The 21,015-nt window shown below is 32.2% G+C and overlaps 1 protein-coding gene across 1 annotated transcript; it reads right to left on the reverse strand.

The window, feature by feature from the left end:
• Positions 1–13,650: 13,650 nt before the first annotated feature.
• On the reverse strand, positions 13,651–20,776 carry LOC123696389 (AP-2 complex subunit mu). The gene is made up of 11 exons (XM_045642528.1): positions 20,629–20,776; positions 20,308–20,492; positions 19,427–19,589; positions 19,003–19,118; positions 18,245–18,347; positions 17,693–17,815; positions 16,837–16,996; positions 16,173–16,406; positions 15,491–15,629; positions 14,933–15,041; positions 13,651–14,294 (listed from the first exon to the last, which is right to left on the reverse strand). The coding sequence occupies exons 2-10, from the start codon at positions 20,482–20,484 to the stop codon at positions 14,934–14,936; spliced, it is 1,323 nt and encodes a 440-aa protein (XP_045498484.1). The 5' UTR covers positions 20,485–20,492; positions 20,629–20,776; the 3' UTR covers positions 13,651–14,294; position 14,933.
• Positions 20,777–21,015: the final 239 nt, after the last annotated feature.

The raw sequence follows: 21,015 nt of genomic DNA on the forward strand, positions 1-21,015 counted from the left end.
CCAAGTGATAAACGGCAAATTAAAATCGCCCACTATCAAATATTTGTTATTAGGGTAACTTTCATACAAGGACAGTAACGCTGCGTTTAAAGATCTTAAATTACCAGGCAAATCAGCATTAGGAGGCAAGTATACAGCAACAATGTGAAGGTCACCTTGACTTTTACCGAATTGACGGTTAAAAGACTTACCAGGTATAGTTAGCCAGACACTTTCCACGTTACCGCACACAATATTTTGAGTTAAGTAACCACAAAACGCTTTTTTAACGCATATAACAACTCCTCCGCCTTTCATTTTATGTTTCCTATCAAATCTAAAAACGTCATAGCGAGAATCACAAATCTCTGAGTCAAGAATTCCATCACACAACCAACTTTCCGTTAAGATAATAATATCATAATTGCTTAATTCGATATTTTTATGCAGTTCCGGTAATTTAGTTCGCAAGCCGCGAGTGTTTTGGTAGTATATGTTAATAAAATTACGTTTGGAAGTCATTGAGAAAAATTATAAAACAATTTAAATGTTAAGTAAAGTACAATAGCAAAGTAATCGATTAAATCGAAATAATATTATAAACTTACAAGTTAAATTAAGTATTATCGCGGCAATACATACACCTATCCACCATCTTAAGTTTTTTTATTAATATTACACTATTCACATGAATATAATTATAGAATAAAACTATCGGAACGCGACAAAAATTGTTCAAAATATTGCGGGCAGTTCTGAAAAAAGTAATACAGTACAGAGGAGCGGAACCTTTTATAATGCAGTCGTAATAATAATTATTTTTAAATGAAATTGACGTAAAATAATTTACTGAGAGCTCACGTATAATGAAAATTAAAATGTATTTATATTGTGTAGTGTATAAGTGTGTTAGAAAATTGTAAGTGGAAGATACTGAAGATATAAAAACGTAAATAATATGTAGGGCATGATCAAGACTAAAAATTAATAACATAACTAAAAGAAGTGAATTGCTATTGAAATAAATGGTTAAGGGCAGGTATCTAAAAAATTCTTCAGGTCTTCATCCGAAGCTATGACCTTCGCCGGCGCTTTCTCATGTGCGCGTAAATATATGGTGCAATTCCTGATCCAAACGAACTTAATGTTTCTTTCTTTGGCACGTTGCTTGCAGTTGTTAAGTAATAATTTATTAGCGATTGTAAGATGTTCATTAATAAATATCTTCAGGGAGTTACCCGTGAAACCAAGGTCATGAGATGTTATGCCTTTTACTTTGTTAGACTTTTTAAAGTTATTAATCAAAGTATCCTTTGTGGCTTTGTCTTTTAGTTTTACTATTATCTTACGTGGGCTGTCCTTCTTGTCTCTGAATGATTGAACTCTTGTAATGAATTCAACATCTTCCTTGTTGAGGTTACAGCTAATAGCGGAGGCTAGACGAAGGAATACTTTTTGTAAATTTTCATTTGATTCTTCAGGCACACCGATAATTTCCACATTTAAAAATCTATTCTTTTGTTCTGTGCGACCTTGTTCAAGTTCCAGGGCAGAGATTTTCGCTAGAAGAGTATTTATAGTGTTACGACTCTTAGCTGCTTCAACTTCAGACCTTTGAAAGCGTTCTCCAAATCCCTTCATATCCGACTTTAACTTTTTCATATCTTCGTTTAGACTGTCAACTATGGATAACTTGCAGTCTATATCTTCCAGTCTTTTGTATAAATCTTCAATCACATTTGCATTTATTTTGCTCGTTAAGTCGTTCAGATCACTCCTTAACTTTTCAACCTTTTCCGGCAAAGTAGAGAGCGGTGATAGCATTTCCTCAATCCTATTCAAAGATGACTGATAGGAATTAGGCTCAGTACAAGGTTTAACGGCTTCACCGGAAGAGGCAGAGTTTCTACAGTCAGGACAGCACCAAGAATTTTGTCGTTCAGTGCCAAGTCTCCGCCAGCCGATTTCAGATAGGCTCGCACAGTGGAAGTGGTAAGTGTTACGGCAGCTCGAACAAAGAGCACCATCAGATACTTTTTCGCTGCAGCGCTTACAATTGTTCATACCGAAGGTTGGGGACACCACACAAATCTTATACGACGTACGTAGATAAGCGTTCACGTATTTCGCGCGGAGTCTCTTAGCATAAATAGCTGCGCTGACGTAGGGTCGGACTGTTGAATTAGAAGTCCGAGTTCCAATCCACACGGGCGCAATGAGCAAAAACTTTAATTTTAAAAATTTTTAAACACTTCAAACAATAATTTAGGAGTATGTCCAGTCACATACGACACCAGATCGTTACTGAACATTTTAATAGGATAGTGAAGGCACATCTTTTGAATAATTAAAACTAGTTTATATCTAGACTCTACAATGTATCTCTACATGTACTCTGTTATTGTTTCTTATAACTAACACTGTTAATAAAGTAATATTTTTGTGAAATTAAGCGCTTTGTCAAACAATATTTAAAAAATTAAAGACTGTATTTTTTAATTAAGTACTGGTTTTTTAAAGAAATGTAGCGCAGAAAATCGTTTAAAAGTCACCTCTGTCGAAGAAGGTGTCTACACGAATTAGAATTAAAAAAGATAATTTGTGTATTTTTGCTAAAATTAGTAATATTTAGATAACAAGCTGCATATGTATGTTTTATGGGTATATCATTGTTGCATATTTTGAAACATACACTTAATTTATAGACGATAAATTAATAATATTAATAACCCAATATATTGATCACAAAAACTTACACTGAAATCTATAAATACTATGAAATTATCGAACCATATCAATTGCTAGCCTATAGATTTTTATCACAATATAGATAAGTATAATAAAGGGCTGGTTTTGGTACTTGCTGATAAAATCCATGATAGCCTATTTAACACTTTGTTTTCATATACATATTACCTATTTGTCATTTTAACGCATATGGAACTACGAAACTAATAGTAGAGACTATTAAAATAATAATAATACATATAAATAAATAATTTATCGTTAGAGTTGTGTTACCGTAACATACATAATTTTGCCCAATTGATTCTACATTTTTATCTTAGTACCTACAATTAGGGTCCTCTGTAGAAACTGCTTTCCGAACTGGTGGTAAATTATTATTTTTCTGTATTTTGACGATTCAAAAGTAAGTATATTCAAATTAATAAATGTTTAAGTTTGAGTTTGAAAATAAACTATATATCATTTATTCAACGTGTTTTACGTTTTATGACCACCAAACGGTTTGACAAGCCGGCCCAAATGCAGGCACTCCTGATTCCCGTGAAACTTTTATTTGAACGCGACCACTCTGATTTTTGTATTCCAATTCTATCCAATTTGTTTTCACTCCGAAGTTAGATTCCGTTTTCCGGTTATATTGTTTTGTTTGATTTACAGCGTTGAATTGTTACGTTCTTAGATAAATTCCAAATAAAATACGAATAAATATGTGGAACTGTGAAATAATAATTCCTATTTTCATCAACACTGATGAACGATTTGATGGAATGCGAATCCATACTAATATTATAAATGCGAAAGTAACTCTGTCTGTCTGTCTGTCTGTTACTCAATCACGCCTAAACTACTGAACCAATTGTCATGAAATTTGGTATGGAGATATTTTGATACCCGAGAAAGGACATAGGCTACTTTTTATCCCGGGAAAATGACGCAATCCCGGAAATCCCACGGGAGCGGGAACTATGCGGGTTTTTCTTTGACTGCGCGGGCGAAGCCGCGGGCGGAAACCTAGTGTGAAATAAATGTTTTATAAATTTTATTGGATGTTCTGTATTTCATGGAAATAGGTAATTTGATCTTAATTATATCTTTATCTCTCTTATATCTTTCAATCTTAATACAATTAAGCATATCTATACTAATACTATAAAGAGGAAAGGTTTGTATGTATGGTTTTCACGCATAAACTACTGGACCGATTTTGATGAAATTTGGCACAGACAATCTCCAGACCCTGAGAAACATAAGCTACCTTTTATTGCGAAATATGTACCACGGGCGAAGCCGGGGCGAACCGCTAGTTCATTAATAAATAAATAAACAACGCGTATTTTTATTTTTAACGATCGCTCACCCGGCTTATAATTTTTATATTATTTTATTTATATACTGCAGATTTAACACTCTCGATTGAAAGATTAAATATCTATACCTCCTCAAAATCATAACATAATAGGAACTTCGTTCCAATAAAATTTAAGAGACTTATGTGAAATAAATAAATAATTAGTTTAAAAACATGGCCATCGCCAATATACTGTTTTTTCATTCCAATAAAGGCTAATCAACATTTAACTCTTTCAGGTTTACGCTGAATTTGGCGTATGTAGATGATAAGTCAGTTTTGCATTCCCAAAAAAACATTGAGAAAGCTTTCATTAAATCGTCATACTCGTTTATGCCGTAAGCAATTTAGCTATCGATTTTCGATGCACGCTTTCATTTCTGAAAAACTTCAAGCGTCCATTTATAAGGGAAAATGGGTTGAAATCTGCCGACGACACACGGAGTAAGGAGTGCAAATAACACGATGGGAAATCGAGAAATTTCTTAACAGGTGTTCCATCATCGATGCCGATTATAGTGACAGTGATGGACTGTATTTTGTTTGTATCGATATTATGGTCAGTATTATGCAAGTCATTAATCAAATCTTAAAATAGAAGATTAATGTGCTTATAATTTTAAATATTTAAGAGATAGGAGATAACAATTAATACATAGAGATGTATAAAATGATATGAGAAAGAGATGTCTGGTAAAAAGGGGAAGGTACACTGTTGTCTTTACGTTGAAGATATCGTTATAGATTATTTTTATCTAATATTTTCTCTCACAAGTCGTTACATACAACGACTAAAATAATAACTTTTCAAATGAATCATCAAAATCTCATACAAATGAATTATTGATAAATATTTCTCCGCTGTCCCTTCCGATACAATAAAAGCGAAATAATAACAATATTTAACCAACTGTTCATGTTCAACAAAACATATTTATCATACAACAAAAACACGGCCAAATAGGGCAAGGACTGAATGTGAGAAGTGAACCATTATACGGAGTCAAATCGCCTGTTAATTGATTTCTCCTTATGTAATGGTATCTATCGATAAATTGTTGGCGCCGGCCCAACACTAGCGGAAACTCTCCACGATGCATTGGGACCACAAGATTAAAACAGATCCTATTATTTTTGAGATTGCAACATTATGAAATGTTGGATTGCATTTTTTTAGGGTTCCCCATTTCGTTTATTGTTTGGAGGAGTTTTATTGTTTATCATTATGGAACGTTTTATGAAAGTTCATTTTTGGCTGTTACTGAATGTAGGAATATTACGATATTGTAGCTTTTTACCATACTTTTTACCTTATCTTAAATACCGTTCTTTTAAATTCATTTGAAAAGCATGTTTCTCAGTAGGTATAAGTACATTTAGACTACCTACTTAATTAGTTAGTATATGAAATACGGCGAGTATTTTGAAAACACAAGCATTTATGTAACAAAACATAATTAAATTCCATACAAAAAAACCTTAGACAAAAATAAATCATCTAGTTTTTTTTACTCCAAGCGCACCGAGTATTTTAATAAAACGAATAAGCTTCTAAGTTCCATCAAAGCTCACAATCAAGTCCCGAACTTAGCACGGCACGTGTGAAACACTGTATACCACCTACAAAGTATAGAAAAACGTACAAACCGAATTAATCCGTATTCTGATTGCATAAAGCGCAAATTCATACGCTGCACACGTTTCATTTGGGCTTTGCTAAAACTTTGTTGTACCAATTTGAGTGCCGTGTTAGACGTTCAATTTTTTCATGTTGACCTTAACGTAGCGGTTGACCCAATTATATGTACTACTGTTTTGTAGTTTTCACGAATTTCTATAAAGCCTTTGCGTATACGTATTGCTTTTTAGTTAACCTTGTGCATATTTCAAATTTTAGAAAACACCCCTTTGTAAAAAATTCTGTATAAATATATTTAAATAAATTAAATCAAGCCTTAAATTGAGCTCTCGAGTTGTTAATCAAAATATTTAGCCATACATACATAATAAGTTTTGAAAAGAAAAGTTTTTTAATAATAATTGAAACCACACAAGTATCTTGAAATGAGCAGCCATTTTAAATTCGTAGTATTCAGCAGGTAAACTACGCTTTATAAATATGTATACGAATTTAAACAAAACATAACATTTGCGAAGTTATTAAAAGCGACGCAATTTCGCCGATAAATTAGAGCGAACGCGACAAGTTGAGAAATTAGCAACATTTCTATTCCTAACTTGGAAGGCTCTAGACACTAAGTGGCGTCTTCTAAACAAACTTCGATAACTATCGTCACGATATCTTGTACTATTCGTTTTATTACATTTTTAAAATAACACTTGAAATTGTTGTAATTTTGAAATTTGATTTTTTTTCACCTTCATTAATTATTGATATTTTAATTTCGTAAGGTTTAATTTATAAAGAGGTAGAAATATATACCTACTATAAATCTACTGCAAAATTTTAAATGACAAAATTTCTGAAATTTATGAAACTTACTAACTTAGGTACTACTCAGTCCAGCAAAGACACCTTATCAAATCTCAGTAAAATTTTGCACAGGGATAAAGGTCTAGATTCTAAAAAAAGTCAAGTTGAATTAATAAATGCTTAAATTTGATTAGCACAATAAAAGCTACTTATACAGATATAACGTATACGAATTTAACAGATAAGTTAATTATGTATTGATCCATTTTACAACATATTTTCTTTCATAAAGAAATAATTCGTATTAATTACTTATTTTTAGTACTATTATTTGTATACTTTTTATACAAAGGTACAGAATAAAAATGTAGTTACTGAATTCATCAAGTCCATCTCTATTTTATTTAAATTTCGTAGATTTACCCATTACCTTAAATAAATAATTGTGTTTCAGATGTAAAAAAAGCAAATTACATCGTACCATATTTCGAATTAGCTAGTCTGTATTTGGTTTACCTCGACGTATTTTAGACCTCAATCAGGGTTCCTTCACCTTCGCAAATAAGCTATTAAGAACTTAAATTACGTACACAAATATATAACTACAAAGAATAAAACATTACAAAGTAGGTAACAAAGTCACTATCTAACTTTCCTGAACATTTTAAACTTTTAAATGTATTACATACAGAACCAATGCGGATCCGTGCAGACAATTTTTTCTAAAAAGAGCGCGTTTTTCAAGTTTATTCTATCCACAAAAAGCTACATCCAGCGAAATTCAGAGTTGGGTTTGTTTTGGGCTAAACCATTCACCAAATATAATTTTTCTCATTGCTCCAAATTGAAATGGCCCGCGGTTTCAATCTGCCTGAAGTATTAGGTTATAAGATTAAAAATTGGATTAGCTGCGAGCGGATTAAAATGGTTTCACAAATATTGAAGTTTTTGTATGAATAACTTTATTTCGAAATGAATTGAAAGCCTACATGTGGTTGGTGGAACCTGAAATCGTTTTCATATAAGCTGATTGATGTGTGTTTATTTTAGCTGTACTAATGGGTACGTATTTATTTTGTTAATTTATATTTATTTACTTTAACTGAAACGTTTCATTTGTAAGTGTTATCATCATCAATCATCATGTGTATCTACATATTATGTACACACGTCATCAACTACCTAAATCTAAAAAATTATGTGGTATTGTAAATTGAAGCTTAATTGAGTATTTGAATAAAAAAAAATTATTGATTTTTTGCATGTATTTTAAAACTTTATTATTAATAATATTGATATTTAATGCAAAAAACTCAAAAAAAATGTTTTTCAATTAATTATAAGCAATTAAAAATTGATGAAATTTAAATTAAAATCACGTGACTATAAGCGCGCCATGGCTGGTCACCATAGATGTGACGTCAAAATGTTATAGTTGTATACGTTTTTGTATCAACTGCAATGTGTGAAAACTAACATTATGACGTCACACGCGTCCGGGTGACGCTTCGGGAGTTGTCGGTGTGTTTTCGGTACTGGATTCAAAGACTAATTTTTATTTTGAAATAACTTTTGAATTATTGCAAAATAAAATTAAAAAAATAGTTTTGTTATAAAACTAATATATAATAATCTTTCCATTTAGCACAAAAAATTTTTTTATTCAAATACTCAATTGTAATTTAAGCTTATATAGGTCTTTAATAAAAAATAAAAACGTTTCACGATTAATTTTTATTTGATTGAAAATGTAATTTTTCCTCAAAAAATTTTTTTCAAAAGAATTTACTTATACTTATTTACAAACGTGAATACTGTTATCTTAAAATCCATGATAAGATAGAGCCCCAAGAGCATAAAGCTTTTCGCGACGTAATAAATTATGGCAGCCCCAAAATTGCCGCCAAAAACTTGAATGTTCTCAATTAACAAATTCACCTACTCAAGATGTTACAAATTTTCAACTTGTAAATATTTAGACTAGTCAAATTATCTTTAGACGTTAAGTAAACAAAGTAATTCAAACGGTAGAATAAGTGAATTGTAAAATTCTTTGAAATAAATATCTGTAAGCCTAATTCATCACGGCGCGGCGTATTTGTGATCGTCAAAACATCTCAAATGCCATAACTAATTACGTCTAGTAATTGCGTGAAATACCATCTTTCCAGTAAAATATATTTCTAAGAAATTGTTTTTCACCTAGAGCTTCTTATTTTCGGACGTTAAATTTAGGAATAAAAATAGTTCAGTTAAGCTTTTAGCTTTCCAAAAATATGTTTGTTTTTGAAAAATATGTTTGTTTATCACAATTATTTTCATATTCCCACCTCTCAACTCAATTTAACTATTTTCTGAATTATATTTTCGTTATCTGTCAGTTGGAAAGAGTCCTTTATTTATATTCTTAAAATTAATTAAACAAAAAAAATTCTCTAGCGAGACGGTTTTTATATTATAAGAGTTACGATCGGCATATTTCTAAAACATTTTTAGTATTAATTGAGCTTTGAAGAAAAATACATCACTTTATCATAATTGAAGAGAGTCGAATGTAAGCCACTTGTTATAAAAAAAAACTTGGTAAAAACACGCCTCTTGGGCATGCGGTACTTTTCGATTAATTTTACTTAATCGTTATTAAACTTCAACTTTTATCAAAGAATAAGAATTTTCCTAAACGAGAATTAACTTAAAAATTAAATTCCTCGGAGTACGCGTAATAATTATTTTAGAGATAGTCGAGCGAATTTATGTGTTTACAAAGTAACTAGAATCAAGAGTTTCCGCCTCTGGGACAGTCAGGCTAAGGCGAGGTTCCCATTGTCTTATATAATGTTGTTTATTTGCTGTATATAACCATAAATTATTTTTCTTTTCAAAATTATCGAGCCTCTCTTTATATAAAAATATTTCGAAAGATAGCGGATAATTTATTTTATGACACAATAATATTATATCGATATTGAAAGTATCTCATGAATTAGCTATGAAGAATAGGTACCTACTACCTACCTACCTTTAATAAATACCTGCCTAAGCTTTGTTATGTTTTTCCATAAGAACATAAAATAATAAGAAATGTAAGAGACATAATAATTCAATAACCTATAACCATAACCCTTCTATCCTTCGATGTAAAGATAGGTAGCTATGTCAGCATATTCATTATACACAGTCTATCGCAATTCAATTTAAACACCCTGAGTCAATAAAATTATTACAACAATTTCAAGTTATAATTTTAAAGATACGCATGATGTAAATATTAGATGTGCACGAATCTTAACATCAAAGCGACCGCTAGATTAATTATTTAGGGTGCGAGTGAAGGCTTTGTTTTGTACAAGTTGGGCTCCAGACGCTTTGTACACGATACCTTAATTGTTCTTGGTGTATTGACTAGTTTAGCCTTGATAAAAAATATTTCTTGTTCACTAGAATTGTGGCCTAAACGTGGGTTCAACTGAGCTGTGTAGAAGACGTGTGGTAGGTAACTGCCTACCTTAAGAAAATATACTATGTACTTATGCCTAAAATCTATATATATTTCTATGAGCTATATTTAGGTATCTAAACATCAAATACATGAACCCTGATTGAACCTGATTTTAACAAAGATGTTGAACCTAAGTGCTTTTCTTTTAATATACCTACTTATTCGATAGGGATGAATCACTAGATCCGTCAATTTTGTGGAAAGGCGTTTTAAAAAGTTAATTATTTTTTTCATGAGGTGATCATATATTATGTTTTCAAGACATAATATTTGAAAATACTTTGAACGTGCGCCAATCAAAAAACTGTAAACACTTGTTAAAACTTATAATTGCGGTCGGTATATTAACGAAGAGCAATGTATCGTTTGCTTACAGGTACCTATGAGGTGATGTTATCTATTATTTTTTTACAGAGCCAAAAAATATCAAAATGTCGATAAATACCTACTTATATTGCTTAACTAAAACGGTACGATCTCTATATGATTGACTCCCACGCTTACATTAGAGAGAATACACCTTTATAAGAAATCGGTGAACTATATTTACCGGAATATTAGAAAATAACACCCACATCTCTCTAACCCTTTCATTATAGGTATTTTATATTATTGATCTTATATTGAGATTTGAGAACGGAGGGGGTTTTTAGTCAGTAAGAATACGACATAACCCACGGCTTCTTACCCGGGAACCGTGGGTATCTTTAATAAGATTGGCACACTTTTAAAATAAATTAATTGTCTCAAATAGGGAACTTCTCTATCACCTATGGAAATACTAGATTCCCGCCCGCGGCTTCGCCTGCGTTTTCAAAGAATAACCCGCATAGTTCCCGTTCCTGTGGGATTTCCGGGACAAAAAGGTGTAATCGGTTCAATAGTATTTGCATGAAAGAATAACAAACATCCATCCATATTACAAGCTATCGCATTTATATGTATTATTAATAGGATGGAAGGATATTTTCAAAACACAGGCCTAAATTTACACATAATTAAACAAAAATGTCTAATTTTAACACATTTTGCTTATATTATGTAAATTTTAATGTGCGTGTGTTATTTTGTCATACTGGATCTTTTCGGGACGCATTCGGCATTACATAGAAAGTTCTAACGGAAACACGTCGACTCCGTAGGTAGGTACATGTCTTTTTAGTAGGGGAGCCCAGGATGCTAAATGTGGATTTACTCGAGCGTCACGGGAACCTATTAGAATTGGTAGATTAGACCATAGCGAGAAAAAAAGGTCCTATAATGTTTTCACTATTAGCGGTGGGGAAGGGTTTTTTGATTTTTTTTAATTTAAAAAAGAAAAAAAATGGCTTGGAAATACTCAAGCGCGTTAGATATTGATATTTTGCATGCTCCAGGACGTCACTGAAAAAAAGTATACGTTAATCTGACGATTAAAGTGGCGATTTAATCGCTATGAAGAAAGGGCAAAAAATTAAAGTAATATTATTCGAGCGCGTCAGATTAATATCTGGGGGGGTTAATTACAATATAAGAAGTCCCCATTTCGCTAATCTGACGATTCGAGCTCAACCTTAGGGAATTATGGATTATTCAAATTTTCCAGCGGGGCCCCTGAGCGCACCCACCAACCATAACTGCTCATATTGACTAGAGGTACTAATGAATAGCTAAGGTACCGTCCCTAATAGTAATCTGACGCGCTCGAGTTAATCCCAAAATCCCCTCTTGGGCTCCCCTACTATTTTAAATATGTATTTGATTTAATTTCAAGGAAGCTTCAACAATTCCCAGAGGAAAATTATTAGTAACTAAGAAAGGTAAGTATTACGATAACTTAAACTTGTATTGAATACAAAATATGTCTGTTGCCAAGTATTTTTCTTATCCTACTAATCTATACTTATAAAGCTGAAGAGTTTGTTTGTTTGTTTGTTTGAACGCGCTAATCTCGGGAACTACTGGTCCGATTTGAAAAATTCTTTCGGTGTTAGATATCCCATTTATCGAGGCTATTTTCAATGACCGGCCAAATTTTCAGAAATGGTTCAGAATCGATAACATTTTCGATCTAATGAAAAAAAAAACTTTTTTTTTTAATTAGATTTCATTCCTGTCCGCCACTAAAAAGCGAACGTGTGGACATTACAAAAGTACAATTCAGTTCAACAACCTAGATAGGTAGAAGTTAGCACACATATAAATTTGGCGATGCGCGCACGCACACAAGTGCATTGATTCTGACGGCTCGCACGAGCGAGGTCGTTGAACTTATCGCGTGTTTACGATTTAGGAAATTTTTAAGACATTATTTTTTTTTTTATTCGACAATAATATTTCAAAATAATGTACCTTCGGTTTAATATCTAGATCTTAATTTTAAATTTTGGCTGGTCATTGAAAACTAACCCTGTATAATATCATCACGCTACGACCAACAGGAGTGGAGCCACGGGGGTGAAACCGCGCGGAGCTAGTAGGCATTATAAATGTGAAAATTTGTGAGAATAGATGTATGTTACTCTTTCACAAAAAACTTCTGGACGGATTTAGATGAAACTTTACATGAATATAGGTTACTTGGGTTACATAGAGGTATTATGAATAGAAATACTTGGTATGTATATAGAAATAATTGTTTTTTCTCGAATTTGTGTGGGTTGGAACCGCGCGGCACAGCTAGTGAGAAATATAATTACATCTATACTTAGGTATATTATAAACTGAAGAGTTTGTTTGTTTGAACGCGCTAATCTCAGGGACTACTGGTCCGATTTGAAAAATTATTTCGGTGTTAGATATTCATCGAGGAAGGCTATAATAGGCTTTATATCATCACACTAAAACTAACAGGAGCGGAATCACGCGGGGGAAACCGCGGGGCGCAACTAGTGGAATAATAAAAACAGATAATATTTTAAACATTTATTGTACATATTTCATAACATTAAGCTTGACCTAAACATGCGAACGATACAATCTCAAACAGCTAGTATGAAATTCAACCACTTACACTATTTCTTAAGCGACAGTGTTATTAATTATTTATTTAAGGAATAAACACATTGTATTAATATTTGCAAAAATTTAGTTAATTTATTATGCATATATCTCAAAATTTTGAATCAATGTAAAAAGTACACCTTCATTTTTGACCATTTTTTTATATAACAACACAGTGATTTAGATAAAATAATTAATTCATAAAATTGATAAAAAATAAATAATATTGACATTTTTCTTAATGTTGCCATTTAAGAAAAATGTCAAAATTATTTATTTTTTATCAATTTTATGAATTAATTATTTTATCTAAATCACTGTGTTGTTATATAAAAAAATGGTCAAAAATGAAGGTCAATCTCAATCCCAAATCCTAATTACATTAGTTTAAATTCATTGTTGGAAATTATCAAATTATATTTTTTTTATAACTGTCGCTTAGATTATAATAATTTTGCAATACTCTATTAATATATTATTAATACTATATGATATATTACGAATCTATATGATATAATAATATTTTATGGGTTCGATTTGTTATATATCTACTAATGTATGTATTTTGTTTAAATAAGGGCCGATTTTTCAATCCTTGGTTAAAATTTATCCGTCCAATAACGTATTAAACTACCATTTCAAAAATGTATTCTACTTGCCCGTATTTGACAGTTTACAGGTGACATTTTAATATGTTCGTGTAATACTTTATTGGACGGATAAATTTTAACCAAGGATTGAAAAATCGGCCCTATAACCACTATTGTATCGAGAAAATTAATCTAACACTCGATTTCTATATTCAATCTAAAATTCAAGAAAAACATACCAGTTACAGGGTGTCCAACAGACAAACGTACACATTAAAAATAGATTGAATATAAAACCGGAAAAAATGTTAATACAACAAACCCTTGTTAAAATATCTAAAGGAATGACATAATTAAAATAAAACTTAGTTAAAAACACTTAAAATCAACTGGAAATTTCGTCTAAAATCACGAAATTATTATCTACCATTGGATACATACATTATTTATTTGAAGCTTCAAAATCTACGAAAAAACATTCCGAGTTATTTTTGACAAAATTTCATAAAAAACCAGAAAATTGAGATTCCCAACATTATTGTATACGAATGTATTATTTTTAATAAAATATAATAATTGATTAAACAATAAATGTATTTTTAGGATGTACGATCCAGCATACATTGTGAAAATTAAACTCATCGAATGGATAAACTGATTTCTTTTATATACAAAAAAAAATGCCACGGCGTTTGCTTCAGTAATGAAGAAAACCTGAAACAAAAAAAATGTACTGTTTAATAATTTTTTTTTTTTATGAAACATAGATTCCTAACTTGTCGCAAAAAAAAATCTTTTTTTTTTTGTAGTAGAAGCGAAATAGTGATACAGATAAAGAGCAGTTACAAATAAAAAGTTAATAGAGATTCGAAAACTTTGTAATAGTAGTTGGTATTTTGGCTATTTCGTCAGATATTAAAAATGGAGTATTTCAAGATTTTTTGCATTAAATCTCTAAGGGGAAACAAAACTTTTCTGACTGTATGGATAGTTAATGCCCACTTAATAGCTCAATTGTGGGTAGAAAGTGTATTATACTATTAAACTAAATCGAAACTTATCATTAAAAAACGCCGTGTGTCACTCGGGGACTGGGGCGGTTGCGCTATTGCATGCTATGCCTTCAAGCCACACGTCCGCCCGTCGGAGTGGGGAGCGTGAGGTTTTTTCGTTACGGAATTTCTCGATTCGGTCCCCGCGCTCAAGGCCCGCGATAGAAGCTATACAATAGCTTAAAAATTAAGAAGTTTTATATAGACCGAAAGACGCGGGTTCGAATCTCGCTTTTTGATCGACTATTTCTAATTATTAAAAAATTTATAACTTATTTAAAATGAAATTATTGAATTTACATTAACATCTCGTCTCGTAAAGGCCAGATCTTCCAATATAGCGCACCCATTTGATCACATCGTGGTCCGAGTAGTTTAGCTTAGACTCGTACACCTTGAGGTAGCGGACCTGGAAACAATACAATAAAAAAATATTGTTAAAATATCGATGCTGATGTCAGTGATGATTACACAATGTTAAAATGTTTGATTTTAATTTAGTTTTATCGCATTCAAAGGCTTAATGAATGAGATATTTTGAAAGAATATAAATAAATAGATCACGAGACGGGATTCGAACCCGCGTGTTTCGTTTTAAGTCAGGCGTGACCCCGCTATAGCGAAAGACGCGGGTTCGATTCCCGACTTGTATTCAATTTGCTTCCTTTAGTAAAACTTCTTTAAGAGCGTTGAGAGTAAAATTTCAAGGTTGTGTCAATACCTTCACGTCATGGAGTAAGGCGACGGTTTTAGTATCTTTGAATCTTGACAAAAAAGTATCACTTCTAACACATGTGCCCGGCACACAAGCTCTTTTTTTTCTAATATTTTTTTTATATTTCCAGAACACAAAATCACCTTGAATCCAGAAGGTGCGAAAGGCACCTCGAAGCCCATGGAGATGGGTGGTCGGGTCCACTTCTTCTTAGTGTCCGTTTCAAGCAGTTCTATCTCCGCAGACAGTTGCGTTTCCTTCATGCCGGCCATGCGTTTAATTCTGGAATATTATAGAAAGAATACATTAGTAATATAGTCATTTGTAGTAATTTTTATAGATTAAAAAAAAATTAAGGATATCATCAATAGGTGAGAATTGTGAATATGGTGAATAAATATTATTTCAAAGCTTTATTTTGTTTTATTTCAAATAACAATCCTTAAGCCTTATAACTTGACAGATTTGCACATAATACGAACGAGAGATTAAGGCAAAGACAATCCCTTTTTAGTTTTTACTATAGAGATTACACAGGGTATCTATACTAAAATTATAAAGCTGAAGAGTTTGTTTGTTTGTTTGTTTGAACGCGCTAATCTCAGGTACTACTGGTCCGATTTGAAAAATTATTTCGGTGTTAGATAGCCCAATTTTCGAGGAAGACTATAGGCTATATATCATCTCGTTACTCGTTAAGACCAACAGGAGCGGAGCACTGTGGGTAAAACTGCAGAGCACAGCTAGTAATTTAATAATAGTTAACCTTCACTAAAATACAGATTGTCTATTACAACAATTATTACACATAAAAATACCACTCACTTCCACACAATGGCGTTCTCCGATGCCTTATATTTCGCCTTCCCCTTCAAGCAGATCAACTGCACTCCGCTAGTGTTCAACGGTGTTGGTATCTTAACCTCAATCTTCTGCCCAAGCAGGGACGGCTTGAAGTTGGACTTGAGAACAACTTTGACCTCCATCTTGGTGCGTCCCACTTCACGGACCAGGGGTATCACGCGGAACGGGAGGGAAATGTCCTTGGTTGTTCGGTACCTGTATATAAAGAAGATATAACATGTTTAAACTTTAAATGAGATTTCTACATGTATTTGTTAAATTTTTTGTAAACTATTTGACAAATTTTAAGATCTCTTTCAAAAGAATAACCAAAAAAGATACATTAATATTCCTAAGTAACATTGTCATATTTTTAAAAGCTTATTTGAAACTTACAAATTCACACCATAGTAGAGTAATATATAGGCTACTTTAAACCATGTACAAAAACTCAAGAAGTAATGCGTAATTTAATTTATAAATTCCGTTTTCGTTTTGTTTAATTCGATTGCTCTGACGGGTCACGGGTGGCCGAGTTGGTCAGGCATCCGCCCCGGATTGGCGTGAAAGGATGCGAGTTCGATTCCCGGTCGATTTTTTTCTATTCTTTATAAATTTACATAAACAAGTTGTACTTAAAACAGACCTCATAAGCTCAAACTCTCCATCAGGCGGTATGAACGAAATAGAGTGCTCCGTCTCAAACTTGCTCAGTTTCACACACTGGTGGAACTGGCAGTCATCGATCACGACCACCGGCTTGCCAGAACGGGCTCCCTCGCTGTCTGTGTTGCCAGATATACCGCCTGAAATTATGAAGGAATATATAAATAAAAATATACTAATGGTTTCCGGTACTAATGGTTTTATCCAAAATTTAATTAAAAAAAAGAGTGTGTGTACTTATGTACACGCGTTAGAAGTTATACTTCTTTGGCGTATGGAAAAAATACTAGAATATACAACTTGAACATAGTTATCAATTTTCATACCACCTCGAACTAACTTCATGCTGTTAAATTTACGTGTCGGTGTGCGCGCGCATCGTAAAAATTCACTCCCATCATTTTTCTCCATCGCGCCAAAAGAAGTATAACTTCAAAAATTGGATATTTATGTTTAAAAAATTAACTGTACTGGTTTACGGATAAGAAATTACACATATCTATTCTTCATACCTAAATTACGGAACCTATATTGTCAAGACAAAAAATATAAAATACACATTAAGTAATTTATGAATCATTTGAGCAAACAAAAAATAATACAACAAGATATTGTATTATTCACTTGTAATATTGAAATTATAACCAATAAAGAAAATATCAGAGCGTAGCGTATTACTTCAATGTAGTTAGTAAAATTTTTTATTGATAAATGCAATGATGATGATATCAATGTCAAATGTATTTATTGTTGGTGTGCCAAATTTAAAAAAATTTAAAAAAAAAAAATAAAATGTATTAATAGTGAGCTAATCCACTAGTTAACAAAAAACTTACCGTTCCCTTTCCCCTTGGCTTCCATGACAATCTTGTCGTTGATGCCAAACTTGCACTCAGGCATGCCGGAGAGGTACGACTTCATCACCACCTTACCGGCCACGTGGGCCGATAGTACTTGACCTGTTTATGAACATTACATTAATATACATTTATTTATTTATATTAAAAAGTGTAGAGTCGATTTTTTATATGATTCTTTGCAAATTGTATTGTTCAGAAACAGATTTAACTTAGCTAACAACTGTGATTAAAAGTCTTTAAATCACAGTTGTCAGATATGATTGAAATAACCAGCCATGATTATTTCAACCATAATATGAATTTGCCACTCAGTTCAATTCACGGCATAAACTGTATGCAAATAAGAGGTCATAATATGGCCCCAACAAGCTTGTGTGACTTACATAATATGTCCGTAGATCATATTTGTCTGCATATCAAACATTAACCAAATTACTTGTGGTTTATCTACTTAAAGAGTAAAAAATGATCACTCAAATTTCACTTTCATACAAACTAATCTAAAAATGTAGTCTCAATTAAAAATACCTTGAGGTGACATCAAAAGGTTGACATATTCAAGTACATCGAGGAACAGTTCATTGCGCCTGTATTTGATGCCTTCACGACGCCATCCTATTTGTCCTGTCACCTGCAAAAAAAAATTAATTTCACACTAGATTTCCGCCCGCGGCTTCGCCCGCGTTTGTAAAGGAAAACCCGCATAGTTCCCGTTCCCGTGGGATTTCCGGGATAAAAACTATCCTATGTGTTAATCCAAGTTACCCTCTATATGTGTGTTATATTTCATTGTAATCGGTTCAGTAGTTTTTACGTGAAAGAGTAACAAACATCCATACATCCATACATCCATACAAACTTTCACCTTTATAATAGATATTAGATAATATTAGATATTAGATAACTAAAGCCCATTATTAGCCCTTAAGAACAGCAAGAGCAGTAGAACAGGACCTTTACAATTAAGTTATGAATGCATTATTGTATATATATGTAGCTTCCATTTATTAAGAACTTAATAAAAGGAGTTTCTCAATACAACTGCTTTATAATTTTTTAGTTCAGAACTTTCAACGTGGTAAAAAAAATTTGATGATTCTTTTTTATATGAAAACTTATGCCTTCTGTTCCTATTTGGGCTAATTAAATGCAATTTTTTTTTTTTTTTTTGTTTAAAAATAATTATTTTACATCCATAAGTAGATACTCAGAAATATTAAATCATTTTTAAAAAATTTCCATAAAATATTAAATAATTTCTTAAGATATATCCAATCATAAATTACCTGCGAGGTGATCTGAGCCTGTTCCTCTTTGGAAGCAGACTTTATTCCTTGCTGAGTGATGAATGTCTTCAACACACCAGTATCAGAATTTTGTGGATAACCAAAGTCAAGGATCTCTGAAATTAATATATTAATATGTATATGTATGGACAGATTGTTAGTCAAATTATGGGGTCCAATAAGTAAAAAAATATTTCAAAACGTACAAATAATTAACGTACAAAAAGTACAATTTTTCGTGTTTTGAACAAAATTAATATATTATATAAGTAATACCAACAAAACAAAAGTACATAAGCTAAAACATTTTTTTTTATTTCCCATATTTTTCATATCTCACAAAAATTTGACATTTCCTCATATACTAATTTAAATTATATATATGAACAAATCAATCAAATTTCTATAATTACAAGAGTCATACCATCAAGAAGCTCATAGATAAGCACAAAGTTGTTCTTAATGTTCTCCTCTGAGATCTTGCCGAAGTACGACTGCATCACGTCAATGATCTTCAGCAGAAACTCAAATACCATAGCGGCGTTCACATTTTGCTTTGTGACTGCTGCCAGCCATATGTTCGCTCTCTGAAAAACAATGTGAAACTTAGTACGACTTGTAAATTTATAAAGAATAGAAAAAATTCGATCACAAGGCGGGACTCGAACCCGCATCCTTTGGCGCCATTCCGGGGTGGATGCCTGACCAACTCAGCCACTCGTGACCCGCCAGAGCAATCGAATTTATTCTATTCTTTCAGTTTTATGAGTCTTAAGGGACACACCGCGTGCCATCTATTGAGATGATTTAACAATCATCTCAACCAATATGAACAACTTGTAAAGGAAGAAAAATAATTAAATGTGTTTAATATTCTTCTGATTTAAGATTTATGCGATATACACTGCCTGTTTCTGTCCCATTTTATGTATGGGCAATAAGACTTTCAACTTGAAAGTTACTTTCAAGTCCCTACTTCTATATCTTTATTTAAAATTACCTCTGCAAGATAAGAATCAAAGGCAATATTGAGGATGATGTGGTGTAGGTATGTCTTGTCTGTAAATTTTTTCTCAAATTAAATGACTCATCTATGTAGTAAAGATAGTATGAATGTTCGTATTTCATTAATGAACATTTGTTACCAAAACCACTATCTATATGATATGAACAACATTAATTACAGAGAAAATTAGTTAAAATGAGAAGCAGGTAGCAGTCAATATGATTGAAATCATTGGCTAGAAAATAGTGACTTGGAAGGTGTATCTCTATTAGAGTACCTATGTAATATATTGCACTTACTTTAATGTGAAAGAAGGATGTACGAGCGATATTCGTAACCGGTGAGCGAACTTGCTGGCGAGCATGAATAACGTTCACTCTGAACGCATCCACCGCATTCCGCCCTATATCATCTCTGTAGACCCTCGATATCAACACCTCGCCCTTATGATTGTACACGAACAAGCCCCCAATCATCTTGAAGGCTAGAAAAAAAAATATTAGCTCATCTCAGGCAAAGTTACAGCTTTCGAATCGATCGCAAATCAATACAAGATATGGCACACAGGGAATCCATTGATGGATACGGTAAACATATATTTAAAATATAGAGATACTTACTTTGTATTTATGTTCCTTATTATGTAGACATCAGAGTGCGAAAATTGTAACTATCATTTTTTGCAATTCTTGTATTTTTACGAAGAATTGATGAGGAATATCCGAATATGATTCCGCCCCCAAAATGAAACGTCAATAAAAAATTCAGGAATCAAACCGCAAACGTCAGTTTTGCCATAGAGCATTAAATAAAGACTGACACAAAAAAAAATTGCAGAGCTTATGTGTAATAAAATAACTTATTAATGTTAAATTTTGAAAGAGATTGTACAAATAACATTATATTCTTATTTATATCGATCTATATAAAGCAAATTGTTTAATTATCGAACATTTAAAGATCGATTATTATGGGACATCACTATGCAAAATCCGTACGTCATAGAC

Source organism: Colias croceus, chromosome 12, assembly GCF_905220415.1.
Source record: "Colias croceus chromosome 12, ilColCroc2.1".
In the NCBI taxonomy this organism is placed as follows: domain Eukaryota; kingdom Metazoa; phylum Arthropoda; class Insecta; order Lepidoptera; family Pieridae; genus Colias; species Colias croceus.

Excerpts from the sequence above, each read along its gene's own strand:
- LOC123696389 (XM_045642528.1), bottom strand. The coding sequence starts at position 20,484 with ATGATTGGGGGCTTGTTCGTGTACAATCATAAGGGCGAGGTGTTGATA. Across the intron at positions 18,348-19,002 it reads AGGCTCAGATCACCTCGCAG|GTGACAGGACAAATAGGATG; the intron begins GTAATTTATGAT and ends TTTTTTTTGCAG. Across the intron at positions 15,042-15,490 it reads TCGCACCTTCTGGATTCAAG|GTCCGCTACCTCAAGGTGTA; the intron begins GTGATTTTGTGT and ends TATTGTTTCCAG.